This window comes from Bactrocera tryoni, chromosome 5, assembly GCF_016617805.1.
Source record: "Bactrocera tryoni isolate S06 chromosome 5, CSIRO_BtryS06_freeze2, whole genome shotgun sequence".
In the NCBI taxonomy this organism is placed as follows: Eukaryota; Metazoa; Arthropoda; class Insecta; order Diptera; family Tephritidae; genus Bactrocera; species Bactrocera tryoni.
The window spans coordinates 47,698,528-47,712,556 of record NC_052503.1 but is presented as its reverse complement, the minus strand read 5'-3'; the positions used below and the strand labels follow the sequence as shown (position 1 = coordinate 47,712,556).

General features: G+C 39.3%; 1 protein-coding gene across 1 annotated transcript in view; it reads right to left on the bottom strand.

Moving 5' to 3' along the window:
- LOC120776962 overlaps positions 1-14,029 on the bottom strand; it is a 232,324-nt gene that overhangs the window by 21,353 nt on the left and 196,942 nt on the right. The window contains exons 2-3 of the mRNA XM_040108053.1: positions 7,659-8,900; positions 7,342-7,503 (exon numbers count right to left, since the gene is read on the bottom strand). Of these exons, the coding sequence (XP_039963987.1) occupies positions 7,342-7,503; positions 7,659-8,900 (1,404 nt within the window). The remainder of the gene's footprint in view (positions 1-7,341; positions 7,504-7,658; positions 8,901-14,029) is intronic.

Sequence of the window (14,029 nt, the reverse complement as noted above, 5' to 3'; positions counted from 1 at the left end):
CTCATCTTCGAACTGTTTTGAACTCCCAGAAGGTACTTCGCCTTCGAAGTCAAAATCACTACTTTTAAATTGTACTAACAGCTTTTGACACGTTGACTCAGCTAGAGCTTGTTCACCATAAGCTTCCACCGAAATACGATGACTTTTGGCTGAGGTTTTATTTCTATTAAAGTACTGTTAAAGAACTAAACACAAAAACATTTTTTCGGGTACAAAGCACGATATATGGTATTTGAGTGAAAAAAATTATTGTTGTTAGTCTTCAAACTAATGACACATACTGAAAAAGACGCCGAGGGGCGATGACTTTCCAATGCATGTTCGTAATATTGGAATATTAGTTAAGTGACTCGATCTCTTAGCAAACCACACGAATATAGTTATAGATCGTTAGTGTATTAAACCTAATTTCTTTTCTTGTTGTTGTTTTTTCAGAGAATCAATAACCAAAACTTTTAACCCTATTTTCTTCTTACTTTTCTTTGCAAGAGCATTTATCTTGCCCTCAGACTTGACAACTGCAGTCATTAACTGTAATGTGCGACGAATGTAGTTTTTATGAGCAAAAAACAATAAAACACTAATTGCTACAATTTGACCAATTCTTCGACAAGTCATAACTGCCAGTCGTTCCCAAACGAAACTGATATATAGACACTTATGTACGTGCTTAAGTGCTTATGTGCCGTGTTGAGTGGGAGCATTACAGCAGCAGAATTCTGAGCACACAAGTTCAGGCAAATTAAAAGTTTATTTTAATTTTCGCTAATGCTTTTGCGCTAAACATTCGTTAGCTGCTCGACGATGACCGCAAATGTATATATACATATATATATATATATATATATATGTATACATAATTCCATATAAATTTTTTTATATCCGCAGAATATGCTTTACATGCACGAGTTGAGTATTAAGTTTTAAGACTTATAAATTATAAAAGTCTGCGGCAACGCTGCAGGCGAAATTGCCCATAAAATGGAATTTCAAAAAAAAAGACAAAAATTAAATTAGAAGGAACAATGTTTTTAAATTTTTGGTTACAAATTGCAATTAAACGTACAATGACTGCAGGAAAGCGAAATACGAACGAAGTATTTTTAAACTTTATAATCCCACCTAACGCTCAGTAAGGCTGAGATCCCATGAGGTATTTATAGCACCTGTTTTAGTAAGCATTATCTTTTTGGTTTTCTAAATAAATTTTCGCCGTTTCTTTCACCCTTAAATAAGCTTAATTGAAACAAAATTGATTTAAGTTAAATTATGACGAGTTAATTTACAGGGTAAGTCAAGATAAGTTAAGGTAAATTATGTTAAGTCTTATTACAATGACAGAAAGAAAGCAAATCAAGTAAGGAAACATGTAGAATTCGGTTGCAACGCAGCTATAAACCTTTCATAGCTGCATTTTTGTAGCATAAAATGTTATAAAAGGAAGTTTTTCTTCATTTTAATCGATCAGATTGAATGGCAGCTCCATATATGCTATAGCTATCCGATCTAAACAATTTCTTTGGATTTTACAGCGATGCTTTTGCTATAAATCTAAGCCTAATGCCATGAAGATATCTTGTCAAACACAAAAGTTTTTCATAGAAGTATCTGAGATTTATAGATCAGTTTGTATGGCAGCTATATGCTATAGTTGTTCGATCTCAACAATTTGTCGAGAGATTGTAGCGTTACCTCAGAGAATATTCCATGCCAAATTTCGTGAAGATAACTCGTCAAGTAAAAGAGTTTTCTATACAAGAGCTTCAATACTTCGGTCTTCAATACTTTCGGTCAGTTAGTACTCGTATGGCAGTTATATTTTATAGGAGCCCAATTTGAACAATTTCCTCAAAGATTCTAGCTCTGCTTCGAAAAACGATCTGTATAAAATTTCATGACGATATCTCGTCAAACAAAAAAGTTTTCCATACAAGGGCTTGAGTTTTATGGGTCAGTTTGCAAGGAAGTTATATGCTATAGTTGTCCGATCTGAACCTCTTCTTCAAATCTTATAGTGCGCCCTCTGATAATTATCTGTGTCAAATTTAGTGAAGCTACCCGGTCACATGAAAAAGTTTTCCATACATGGACTTGAGTTCGTTCGGTCAGTTTATTTGACAGCTCTTTGCTATAGTGATCTGATATCGACGGTTCCGACCAAAGAGCTCAAAAACTAAGGGACTAGCTCGCGTACATATATCAAATAATGATAGCAGAACAGATCAACAGACAGATAGAAAGACGGGTATGGCTAAGCAGACACAGCACGTCTTGCCAATCATTTGTATGTACGAGTATACTTTATAGGATATCCGACGTTTTTCCTGGGCATTAAATCCAAGGGTATAAAAATATAAATTTGATCAAAAATTAATATGAAAATTTACCTCAGGTAAGTTAAGTAACGTTAAGCCAAATCCATCTTTAAGATGTGCTGAGAAGAACTAAGTGAAAAGCTATGCTATATTGAAGCAAGAACTCGAAAGTATATAAAGCTTGTATGTATGTACAACTTTTGCCTTTGAAATTCAGCACAGCTAAATGATGAGTTAACAGCAGATGGTGGCTCATCGCCTACTCAATCACTCAGTGGGTCGCGAAACCACCCACCACTGGCGTCAGCACAAATGGCACGACGTGACTTACATATTTATTTTGACCGAAAAATGATAAATAGCTTCTGTATGTATGTGTATGCTTATGTACATAAATAATTTAATCATATGCAACGATTTCAGTTGGCAAATTGCATGCTATGATGGGCGGCTGTGGCAGCAAACCATATTTAACTTAGCGATGAATTGCCGAAAATCCAAGTGCTTCCCCGCCGTGCGATGAGATGAACAACTGAATTACAGTGTTTAATAAGGCACTAAATTAATATTTTATTAAACATATATATACAATCATTCATATACATATGTATGTATGTATGTATATATATGACAAAAATCGTTGGTCAAAGCTGTGCGCTGCCGATGCTGATGTCCAATGACACAGATGTTTTTATTCGAATCCTCTGCGCAGCCTTATTTTGCGTGATTCGCTCTCCACCGGCTGTGCCGGGGATGCTGCAGGGAGCAAACCACACCTACTTACATACATATGCATTTTAATGTCATTTGAAATGCAAACTCATATTTGAAATATGCATGAGCAATGAAATTGAATTCATTAAAATAAAAGCCGAAAATTAAAAATCTTTCAGCTCTGCATAACTAAATTTATGATTCAATTATTTGCTTGTAAACTAAAATATTATTACGTAACACAACTCAGCTCGGATTGGGATTCTAAGCGGATATAGTATTTTTTGTTGTATTTAAAGTTCACGCAAGTGAAAAAAGTTCTCTGAGCGCCATTCGCATGGGAAACCGATTCTTTTACATATGGCTCAAGCAGTCGACTTCCACTTTTAGACCAAGTATCCTCTGTGTAGCCACAAAACATACTTTTGAAGGTATTCTCTTTAAGAGAGAAAGCGAAACTTCGATTTTGTACGCTGGATTTGGAACCCGCCACGTAAAAAAACAACCCGAGTGAAAAACAGCCTTGCATGATAGACCCCCCTTTAGAAACTGCTTCTATGCCTCTTTGTCTGAACTTGGTATTCCTGCAAAACTAATACGGCTGTGTAAGCTGACCTTGAGCAAGGCCAAAAGCTGCGTCAGGATCGGAAATGACTTCTCTGAGCACTTCGATAACAAGCGAGGTTTCAGACAAGGAGACTCACTATCGTGCGACTTCTTCAATCTATTGCTGCAGAAAATAATACGAGCTGCAGTTCCAAATATAGAAGGTACAATCTTATACAAGAGTGTATAAAGGCTCGCTCCAGGCTTTATAAGGAAGCGAAGCGTAAGGGTCTTGTCTTAAACGAGAACAAAACGAAATATCTCCTGTCAACAAAGAAACAGTCGTTGCATTCGCTAATGGGCTCCCATGTCCTTGTTGACAGTCATAACCTCGAAGTTGTAGATAATTTCGTCTATCTTGGAACCAATATTAACAGCAACAACGATGAAGGCGCGAAATTCCATGCAGAATAACTCTTGCCTACAGGTGCTACTTCAGACTGAAACTGACGACGAACAAAAATCAAATTCTACAGGTCACTTATCATCCCCGTCCTGCTATATGATGCAGAGGTAGGGACAATGACTTCATCTGATGAGTCGACGTTACAAGTTTTCGAGAGAAAGGTTCTGCGGAAGACAACATCCACGCTGGCTAGGTCATGTCGTCCGAATGGATGAAATCAACACCAGTTCTTAGAGTATTCGACGCAGTACCCGCCGGGGAAGCAGAGGAAAAAGAAGACGTCCACTCCGTTGCAGAGATCAGGTGGAGCGGGAGCTGGCTGCACTTGCTATCTCGAATTGGGGCCAAATTGCGAAAAGGTAGAACGTTTGGCGCGCTGTTATAAACAGCCATAACCGTGCAAGCGAAGAAGAATGGCGGGTAATCGGGAGAATTCAACTCACTTTTTTCTTCTTTTTGAAAACTCTGATCCTCCCACACCGTCCTCATGTTGGTGAACCTGAACAAACCCGCATTTATATTCGGTTAAGACTGGCAACTCATCAACATTCTTCAAAATTATTTGGGTAATATTTTTTTACACTACAACAAAAACTTAGCTTGGCCACTGTGCCTGTACATACGCAAAGGACTTTTTTGGTGACACCTAATTAGTGAAACAATGAGTTTTGTTATCTTATCCGTCTAGCAACTTTCGTCTACAATTTCATTGCCTTAAAAGTGATATCTCTTAACACCGTCAGGTCGAAGAGTGCTTTCTTTCTCAACTGTTACCTCCCATAGCCTAACCTTAAATATTGCCTGCTCTTTTTTATTTAAAAAATAATTATACAAATTATTACTTTCATGGATTCAGAGCAGTTCTTATGGACTAATTTTAAAAAATACTGTTAAAGCACCTCCGTTGATATCTGTGACTGTCATATAGCTTCCAGAAATGTTCATTTTTGTTTCAAACCATTTGAACACAGGGTAAGAAAAACTACATTTGGGTGCACTAACTTTGCATAAGCACTGCTTTAGGCTTCGGAAAGGCAGTCAGTCAAATTTAAATTTCATAAACTTAAGGACAAACTTAAAAAAATTCAAAGCCTTCTCTGGAGTAAAGTTCGAATCCCAATAAATTAAAATAAAAAACAGTTTTTGCAATTTATAGAAAAAAATCATCAAACAAGATATAAAAAAAATCAAAGGAACATAGTTCAAAAACAAGACTTCCTCATACTCTAACATACACTTAAACTCAAACTCTTTGACAATATTGTGTCAGCAAAATTTGGTCGGGCTGCTCTCGCAGCACTTTGAATTTGCGCTCACATCAATTTTGTGTTTACGAAAGGCAAAAAAGATTAAAAACTGTCAAGAACATAAAAGAACTTAATAGACTGCAAACATATCAAACTTTTTGTGCTGATGTACTCTTTGATTTTAGTTGTCAACAATATTGCATTGATTTGCAAACTTTGCGCAAACGACACAACTCGGATTTGAATGTGAGTTGTAAGGCCCTGTTGGAATTGGAGTTTGCACATGGTTTTCACTTAACATTTATTGCAGTAATATGTAGTATACCCATGCACTGACGGAAACTTCATCCAAAGGATGGAAAATCAGGAAAAAGTCAGATGGAATTAATAAAATTTCTTATATGGGAGGTAGGCGTGGTTTTCGAACGATTTCAGCAATTTTCACGACGTTTAATGAGAATGTTTGGCCCACACCGAATTTCACACTGGTGAAGTAATTCTTAAGATATCATCTGTGCTTATTTCAAAGTCCTACGCCTGAACAACGTTTACAAATCGCTCTACTTTATCACGAAAATTCGCGCCTCTAAAGAATGTGTTTTGCGCGCTTCGCTCAACTTATAGTTAACATAATCGGCCTACTATTCGTAACCCTATCCTCGTTTTTGAGTCTTAGCATTCATTATTGGATAATATTCGAACGAATAGACCACGTCCAGCACGCAGTGAAGAAGATATGCAACCGTAGCTGAGGTTTATACGAAGAGCGAGAAAAGTCGATTTGGTGAAGTTCGCAGCAACTCGGACTTCTCCAGAGAGATCGCTTCGCTCTATGTGCTCTTGAAAAGTTCCAAGAGGATTCGACGTTTTCGAACCACATTTTGTTGAAAATTGAGATCCATTTCTGGCTCAATGGATATGCAAACAAGCAAAGTTGGCACATTTGGAAGGAAGAGTAACCTGAAGAGATTCAAGAGCTACCATTTCATCTAGAAAAACAAAGGTTTGGTGTGGTTTGTGGGCCAGTGGAATCATTGGTCCATATTTCTTCAAAAATGATGCCGATGAGAACGTAACCGTCAATGGTGATCGTAATCGCGTCATGGTAACCGACTGAAATTGAATCTCGTGATCTCGGCGACATTTGGCTTCAACAAGACGGCGGCACTTGTCACACATCGCATCAATCAGCGGATTTATTGAGAGAACACTTCGGTGAAAAGATAATTTCACGTTTTAGGTCGATTGGCCACCAAGATTATGTGATATCAGTCTAAAGTCTATGCGGACAATCTCGCTTCGATTCAGGCCTTGGAGCACAATATCACGCGACTCATTCGTCAGTCACCCGTCGAAATACTCGAAGGAGTCATCGAAAATTGGACTCAACGGATGGACCAGCTGACACGTAGCCGATGCCAACATTTGAAGGTGATAATCTTCCAAAAATAAACGTGAAAGCATATTATTTAAGGAGATAATAAACATTCCCTATTAAATTTGAATTTAGAAAAGTAGGAAACCTCGAAATGTTTCAACCGTTATTATCCAGCAACCCATTTCCTATCGGATACATTCAAATATTTCCATGGTAAAGTATCGATTTTACTGGCACAAACTGTTCAATATTGCTAAAAGTAGCAAATAACATTGAAAACTTTCCAAAAAAACAAATTCGCAAAAGGAAAACTGAACTGATGAGGCTTCGACTCGCAAACTTTCTAACGCACAAATGGTGTATCTTTCGAAAAGAAAAACAAAAGTGCGAATTACAGGAATTGACAGCAACTAAAAGGGGAGCTGGAAACTCTGGGAAAGAAAAATAAAAATATTTAAACTTATTATCGCGCCAGAAACGCGTGCGGAGAGTAAGGAACTGAAAAGGAAGTTAAGGAAGTAGAATATAAAACAAAAAATTTAAATACAATTTACGGTAATGTGAAAATTTGCCCAAATTGGCTGCAAAAAGGTTCGAAAAGAAAACTTTTCTGACAGATTTTTTATGAAGTTGTTGGTGCTTTTTTGCGCTACTTTAATAAAATTGAACACTCACATTCTTTATTTTTATCCATCGCCGGCTGCAATGGACTCGAATCGACAATCGCCTTCGGCGGTGATTGCCGCGCATCATAGCCATCGGAATTTGCGCCATCATCACTGCTAATACCACCACCGCCGAGGAATGATGCCGCCGCCGCATTCAAGCGTTGTTCACCTGTAACGAGACGAACGGAAAGACGAGATGAAAATAATGCAAAAGACAACAAAAACAACGCGAGAATAAAATATTTTTTTTTTTTTTGATTATCTCACAATGCCATCAACGGCTTTACACGCAATCACTTTCGACTGTCGACTGGGGCGACTCACCTTCTGACATATCGTCGTATGCTTCCTGCAACAGTATGACGTCTTGAAATGTGTGCTCGAAACCCACTTTACCACTCAGCTGCGTGGCTGTCAGGAGCGCGTTACACGACGTGTCCGATATAAGCTCGACGGTGGTTGCTGTTGAGCCGGGCGATGAGAATGCTGCCAGTAGCGATGCCGAGCCGCCGGAACAGCTGCTCAGCGAGTGCAGCGAAGCAGATTTGGTGATTGTCTTCGACTCGGTTGCCTTTGCGGTCGCTAGCGCTGCGACGGCTGTCGAAAGCGTTGATGTGGACTTGTCGCGTGCCTTCACCACCGACTTGACAGCCGATTTTACAGCGGCTTTTGACGCGGCGCACTTCTTCCCCGTTTCAGCTGTGGCCGCGGTGTTGACGGATTTCTGTTGTACACCGTTAACGGTGTTGGCGGATTTCGTAGATGTTGCCTTTGATGCGACGTGCGAAGCCTTCGCACACGTAGACGCTGAGTTAGCGGAGGACGTGGAAAATTTCGCCGAATTTAAAGATGAGGAGGAGGAGGAACTGCTGCTGCTACTACTACTACTACTGCTGCTGCTGCTGTTACTCTTGTGACTCGCTGTCGACTTCTTCGACGAAGCTACCGAGCAATTCGATGCTATCGACGAAGCTGGCGATGCAGACGGCGAGGAAGAGGATAAAATCGCCGAGTAACCGCTGCTACAGCTGAGCTGTGGTGATGTGATGCTTTTGCTGTCGTTGCTGTGTCGCTTCAAGCTATTACCGTTACTTTGCTGCAGCAGATGGTGGTGTTGTTGCGGCTGGTGCTTATGATGGTCGTGGTGTAGATATGGCAGTTGTGTATGCAAATGATTTGTGGTGTCAACGGTAATGGGCGTCGTACAATGGCTTACGCTCTTTGCGATATTTATAATAATGTTGCTGGTGGTGGTGGTGGTGGTGTTGTTGTCGCAGTTGCTATTTGTTGTGCTGTTGCATTTGCTTGTTTCGGCAACTGTTGCAGTTGGGAGCTTGGAGATCTCTGCCGCTTCGTTGCTTGATGCGTCGGTTGTTGTCAATACAGCTGCTGCTGCTGCTCCTGCTGCTGTTGTTGTACTGTTGGTGTTTGTTGTATTGTTGCCGTCACTGCCGGCGGACGCTTGAAACCAAGTTGGGAAGCTACGTTTGAGCGTATCAATTAGATCCTGATCGAGCGTTAAACGCCACGATACAGGGCCGCCGTCCACGCCGTGCTGCGTAGACTCTGTGGGAAGAAAGAGAAAGCGAGAAAAGTGAGAATTAATGTGTTTATGAGTGTCTGCAAAATGCGTTTAGAGGAAGCTATGATTTTTGTAATCACAAAATTTCATATTGGTTCTTGAAACCGTAGTTTATATTATAAATCAATACAAAGGAGAAAATTGAAATAGGCTATAAAATGATTTGATAATATTTAGCGAGATAGGAATTATTGCCAATGCAGGTTCCGCATCATTTTTCCAAATTTCTCAAATATTGACACGAAGAAAAAGAGTTTTAATCATACAAGTTTAACCCTGCAAGCTCCGTCAACCTACTATACACCAGGAGTCTTAGTTGGCTTACAGCTCCAGGTTACTGTGTTTTATAACCCCTTACATCCGTTCATTTTAAAGAAAGTCGATCTCTACATTCACAGTTTCCCTACTAAGCCCAAGTAAATGGTCTTTCCACTGAAAGATACCCAGAAGTTTTCCGCCATGAAAAAATAGTATTTAGATTATCAACCAAATAAGAACAACAAAACACTACAGTGACGGAGAGTTCCTTATCGAAAACTCCCCCTCCAACCTTCTCTGCTAGCTTCGACCAATCCGTGAAAAAAACTCACTGCGCTTTTTCTAAAGCGACTTCTCCCCATCCAGATCCCCTCGTCGGTATGTGAGCAGGGAAAAAGTCACCACGAGTGACCTTTGCGACGTAATGATCCAAGTTTTCAGAAATGCAGTTGAAGGAGGAGAGAATTTCGACAATGCCCACGGGTGCTGCGTGCGCAGTGCACCGGAGATGCTGATGAGAGCCACTCATTGGACACGCTCAAGCTTTTTAACAAGTGTAGCTTTTTCGAGCCAGCTCCTCTAATAGAGTGGAAGTTCGTTTTGAGAGCCAACGATGCAAAAAGCCTAAGTCATTGACGACTTGTAATGACTAATTTTCTCTCTAAAAATCTGTGAACTTTAAGTAGAAAAATTTAGTTTCGAAGTCCATGAGGAGTAGTCATGTTTTAGCATGGGGACCTCAAATACTTCTAGGCTCTAAGTACTTGAGGTCCCCATTGCCAATGCGCGACAGTTCTTAATTGTTTGCTTGATGGGTTGCTCTTGACACTCTGACTCTCTGTTAGCCCATTCTGCAGACACTGACCAGTGAATATTCCGATCATGTTCCTACAGTCCCTTCTATCGAGTGCCAGCAAGAATTTCGTATATTTCGTACTTCTGTCCAGATTGTTGTATAGACAAGGCATCATGTTTTCGGGTGACAGCCGTACGCCGCTCGTGGCAATCTCTGACACTATCTGATTGACATCGATAACTTTATGTAGAAGTGAAGTCGCTTTCCATGACACTTCTAGCCAATAGGCAACGCGAGGTTAAAGCATTGATTTCTGCTTGGCTGTCCACGTAGATTTTAACCCTGGAATTCTTTGCTGCTGCTAGTTTCCCGGCCTTCCCAATAGCAAAGACATCTGCTTGAAATATGTGGCATCTTAAAAGGCTAGCTTATGCCTAACATTAGACCCCTGCACTAACTGCACCCTCCATTTTTGAGCTATCCGTATACCTTTTTATTGTGTTGGGCGCAATTAACATATCTTTATGGTTATCAAACCATCTCTTTCTAAATTTATTTTGAATTAGTTTCCGTACAGCCCAAATGAACTACGATGTCGATACTCGCAGCGTCTCAGAAGTCTTTAGGAAGACGGTAAAATTAAACGTTCACGTTGGTGAAGCTGCAAGCTCACAATCGGGCCTATGAACTGTATCTCAAGTCAACGAACTGGTCAACTTGAAAATTCATTCAAAGTATTTCCGCATCCACCATATTTTGTGGATCTAACTCGCAGCAATATATTGCTCAAATTAAACCTCAAGAGTATACACATTGGCTCTCGCCAAAACAGAGAACTATTTTAAGCCAAAAGATCAAATCCGCTAGTAAGTTGTTAAAGGCAAGTTGGAATTTCGACATAATCAGTGTATTTCCCTCGATGACAACGATTTTGATAAATACTATAGAATCACATTCGAAAATTAATTTTTTTCTTTGAGACGAACTTTTCATCCTCTCTGACACAAAAGAGGAATTTCCTCCTTTGAGTCCCCAACAAGTATTGCAATGATTGATACATTTCATCCTTTTGCGATCTAAAAACAGCCATCTTTGACTAAAATGATTTCATAAATAAACAAAAAAATCACTTGCCGTCAATTACAGAAACAATTATGTCTGCACGCATATTTGTGCAACACTTTGTAAGACGCAAAGGCACAACGAAATTCCTACCAACAACACTTGAATGCATGCCACATATTTCTGCGTGCATTTTTCGAATAATCGACATAATTGTGTGCGACCTTTCAGAGAAATATAAAAGTGCTAACGATTAAGTAACAGCGATACACAGGCAGAAATGTTGGAAATTTATATTTGGCCAAATAATTTCACAAAGGCAAAGCGCTTTTGTGAGTGGCAGTCAAGTATGAAAAAATCGATAAACAAATAAATAATATCACGCGCGAGTATTTCATTCATCATCTCTATAAATCGGCGCAAACATGTAAACATACAAACATACGCACATACACAGACGCATTATTTATGCTGCCAATCAAACTTTTAGTGGCGGCAAAGCATTTTTTAATTGGAATAGTTGAAATATTTATAGTTTCTCACAGTTCGTATGAGTCACAAATGGAATAAAAAGAGAACTGTATATACATGCATATATACACATGTACATACATGTATATAAAGGGTGATCCACTTCGAGGTTCCCTACTTTTTTTTAAAGAAAAAAACACAGAAACATCAAATTTACTGGGGAATATTTACTACCAGTCGAAAGAACATCCTTTGGATTTATTTTTTCCAGATTTCTTCTTCTTTATTGGCGTAGACACCGCTTACGCGATTATAGCCGAGTTAACAACAGCGCGCCAGTCGTTTCTTCTTTTCGCTACGTGGCGCCAATTGGATATTCCAAGCGAAGCGAGGTCCTTCTCCACTTGGTACTTCCAACGGAGTGGAGGTCTTCCTCTTCCTCTGCTTCCACCATCGGGTATTGTGTCGAATACTTTCAGAGCTGGAGTGTTTTCGTCCATCCGGACAACATGACGTAGCCAGCGTAGCCTCTGTCTTTTAATTCGCTGAACTATGTCAATCGTCGTATATCTCGTACAGCTCATCTTTCCATCGAATGCGATATTCGCCTTGGCCAACGCGCAAAGAACCATGAATCTTTCGCAGAACTTTTCCCTCGAAAACTCGCAACGTCGACTCATCAGTTGTTGACATCGTCCAAGACTCTGCACCATATAGCAGGACGGGAATTATGAGTGACTTATAGAGTTTGGTTTTGCTCAAAGGCCTTAATCGAAGCAGGATTGTCCGCACAGACTTTAAACTTAACATGTCCCACGGGAAAAAGTCGGAAATATCGAACAATACTGACCAAAAATAACATGACAGCTTGTCACGACTCACGCGTGATATGTCAAAAAAAGGCTATGAAAAAAGTACATCTACTTGGATCACCCTTTATATGGTACATACAGCTATGTTGGAGGATCGTGATGTATAATAAATTATTAAAAGCATTTCTATAAATATCCCACTGAATTTCAATAAAGATTCTTTACAAATATTATTAAATAAAGCTTACGCCTGATTTAAAACGTTTTCGAGGCAAATAATTCCAGAGAGAGATTTATTAAAAACGTTTGACAAAGAGAGAAAGAAAGAGAAAAAAGTTTAAAAATATTTATACCAAAGCATTCAAATGACCCCAGCTAAAATAGATTGAAAATAATTAAGTTAAATTGCAAATAATTACCCCTTCAATAAATAAATTTAATATTGACCTTTGTCATGATGTGGGAAATTTTATGTGATTAATAATAATTACGGACAACCACAAGCAATGCCAATAAATTAACACGAGATGCTTGCTTTACTTTTTTATGCTCAAAAATATGTTATCAAAAATATTAGCCTACTTTTTTGCGCGAACGGAAAAAGTTCAGAAAGGGTGAAAGATTCTTTCGGAAACTTTGATAAATATGTTTCGAGTAGCTAAAGGGATAAAATGTTTTCCTCAATATCACAGACATTTCTTAGAGCGTTATGAGCTTTATTGGGGAAAGGAACCTATTTAACAGCCGAACATAGGAAAGGGTGATGTCCACTTTTGAATTTCAAAAGTCAAGAAAATTAAATTATTACATGAACTTTGCAAATATATTTGCCTAATTTTCGAAGGAATATATGGGAAGGAATATATGGGAAGCCGGTCTTTTGTCAATAATTATAATTTCTTCGTTTCCTTTGCTCATGAATTCCATTCAACTTTTTTATTTAGCTACTGTTTAGGGTTAGTTTAGGTGAAACGGAACTAAGAAGGATCTCACTTGGGTAGCCTGGAACGCCAGTTCGTTTTGGTACCCATAAACTGATAAATACTGAATCATAAGACCACCAACTTATAGATCGACAAAACGCTTTGAGGCTGTAAAAAATTTATTGGGAAGAGTACTCTCAGTTTCAGCTAAGTCTTCTGGTTCGCCGAAGGTAATATTACCGAGATGTTTCAGCTTCAGAAGAGGAGAAAGTGCCTGGATGTTTCCACCTCACCCTCCTCGATACAACTTTGACAACTAGCATCCTACAATATTTTATACCTTACCAAATGAACGCCTATTGAACAGTGTGCAGTAGGAACTCCTACAATTGATGAACTTTGCGCAAGGCACGCAGTTCAGTAGATAACTTGCGTTCTACGCTAGGCTAGAAGGATCGGGCAGTCGTAAAGGAACTGTCGACCAGCAGTTGCTAAGCACACGCGAGGCTTCCAGAGCTGTAACACAAGTCGCCAATGAAAATTCAGAGTTCCCTACAGAAAACTCCTCCTCCAACATTCCCTTCTAGGTTTGACTCATCCGTGAAACAGCTCACTGTGTCTCTACTAAAGCAACTTCTCCCCATCTACTGCTCCCTAGTCGGCATGTGAGCAGGGAAAAAGTCGCCACGAATGGCCTTTACGTCGCAGTGATCCAAGTCTTCAGAAATGAAGTTGAAGTAGGCGAGAATTTCGTATTTCTTATACTCAGCTTAATGAGCCTTAGCGCACAT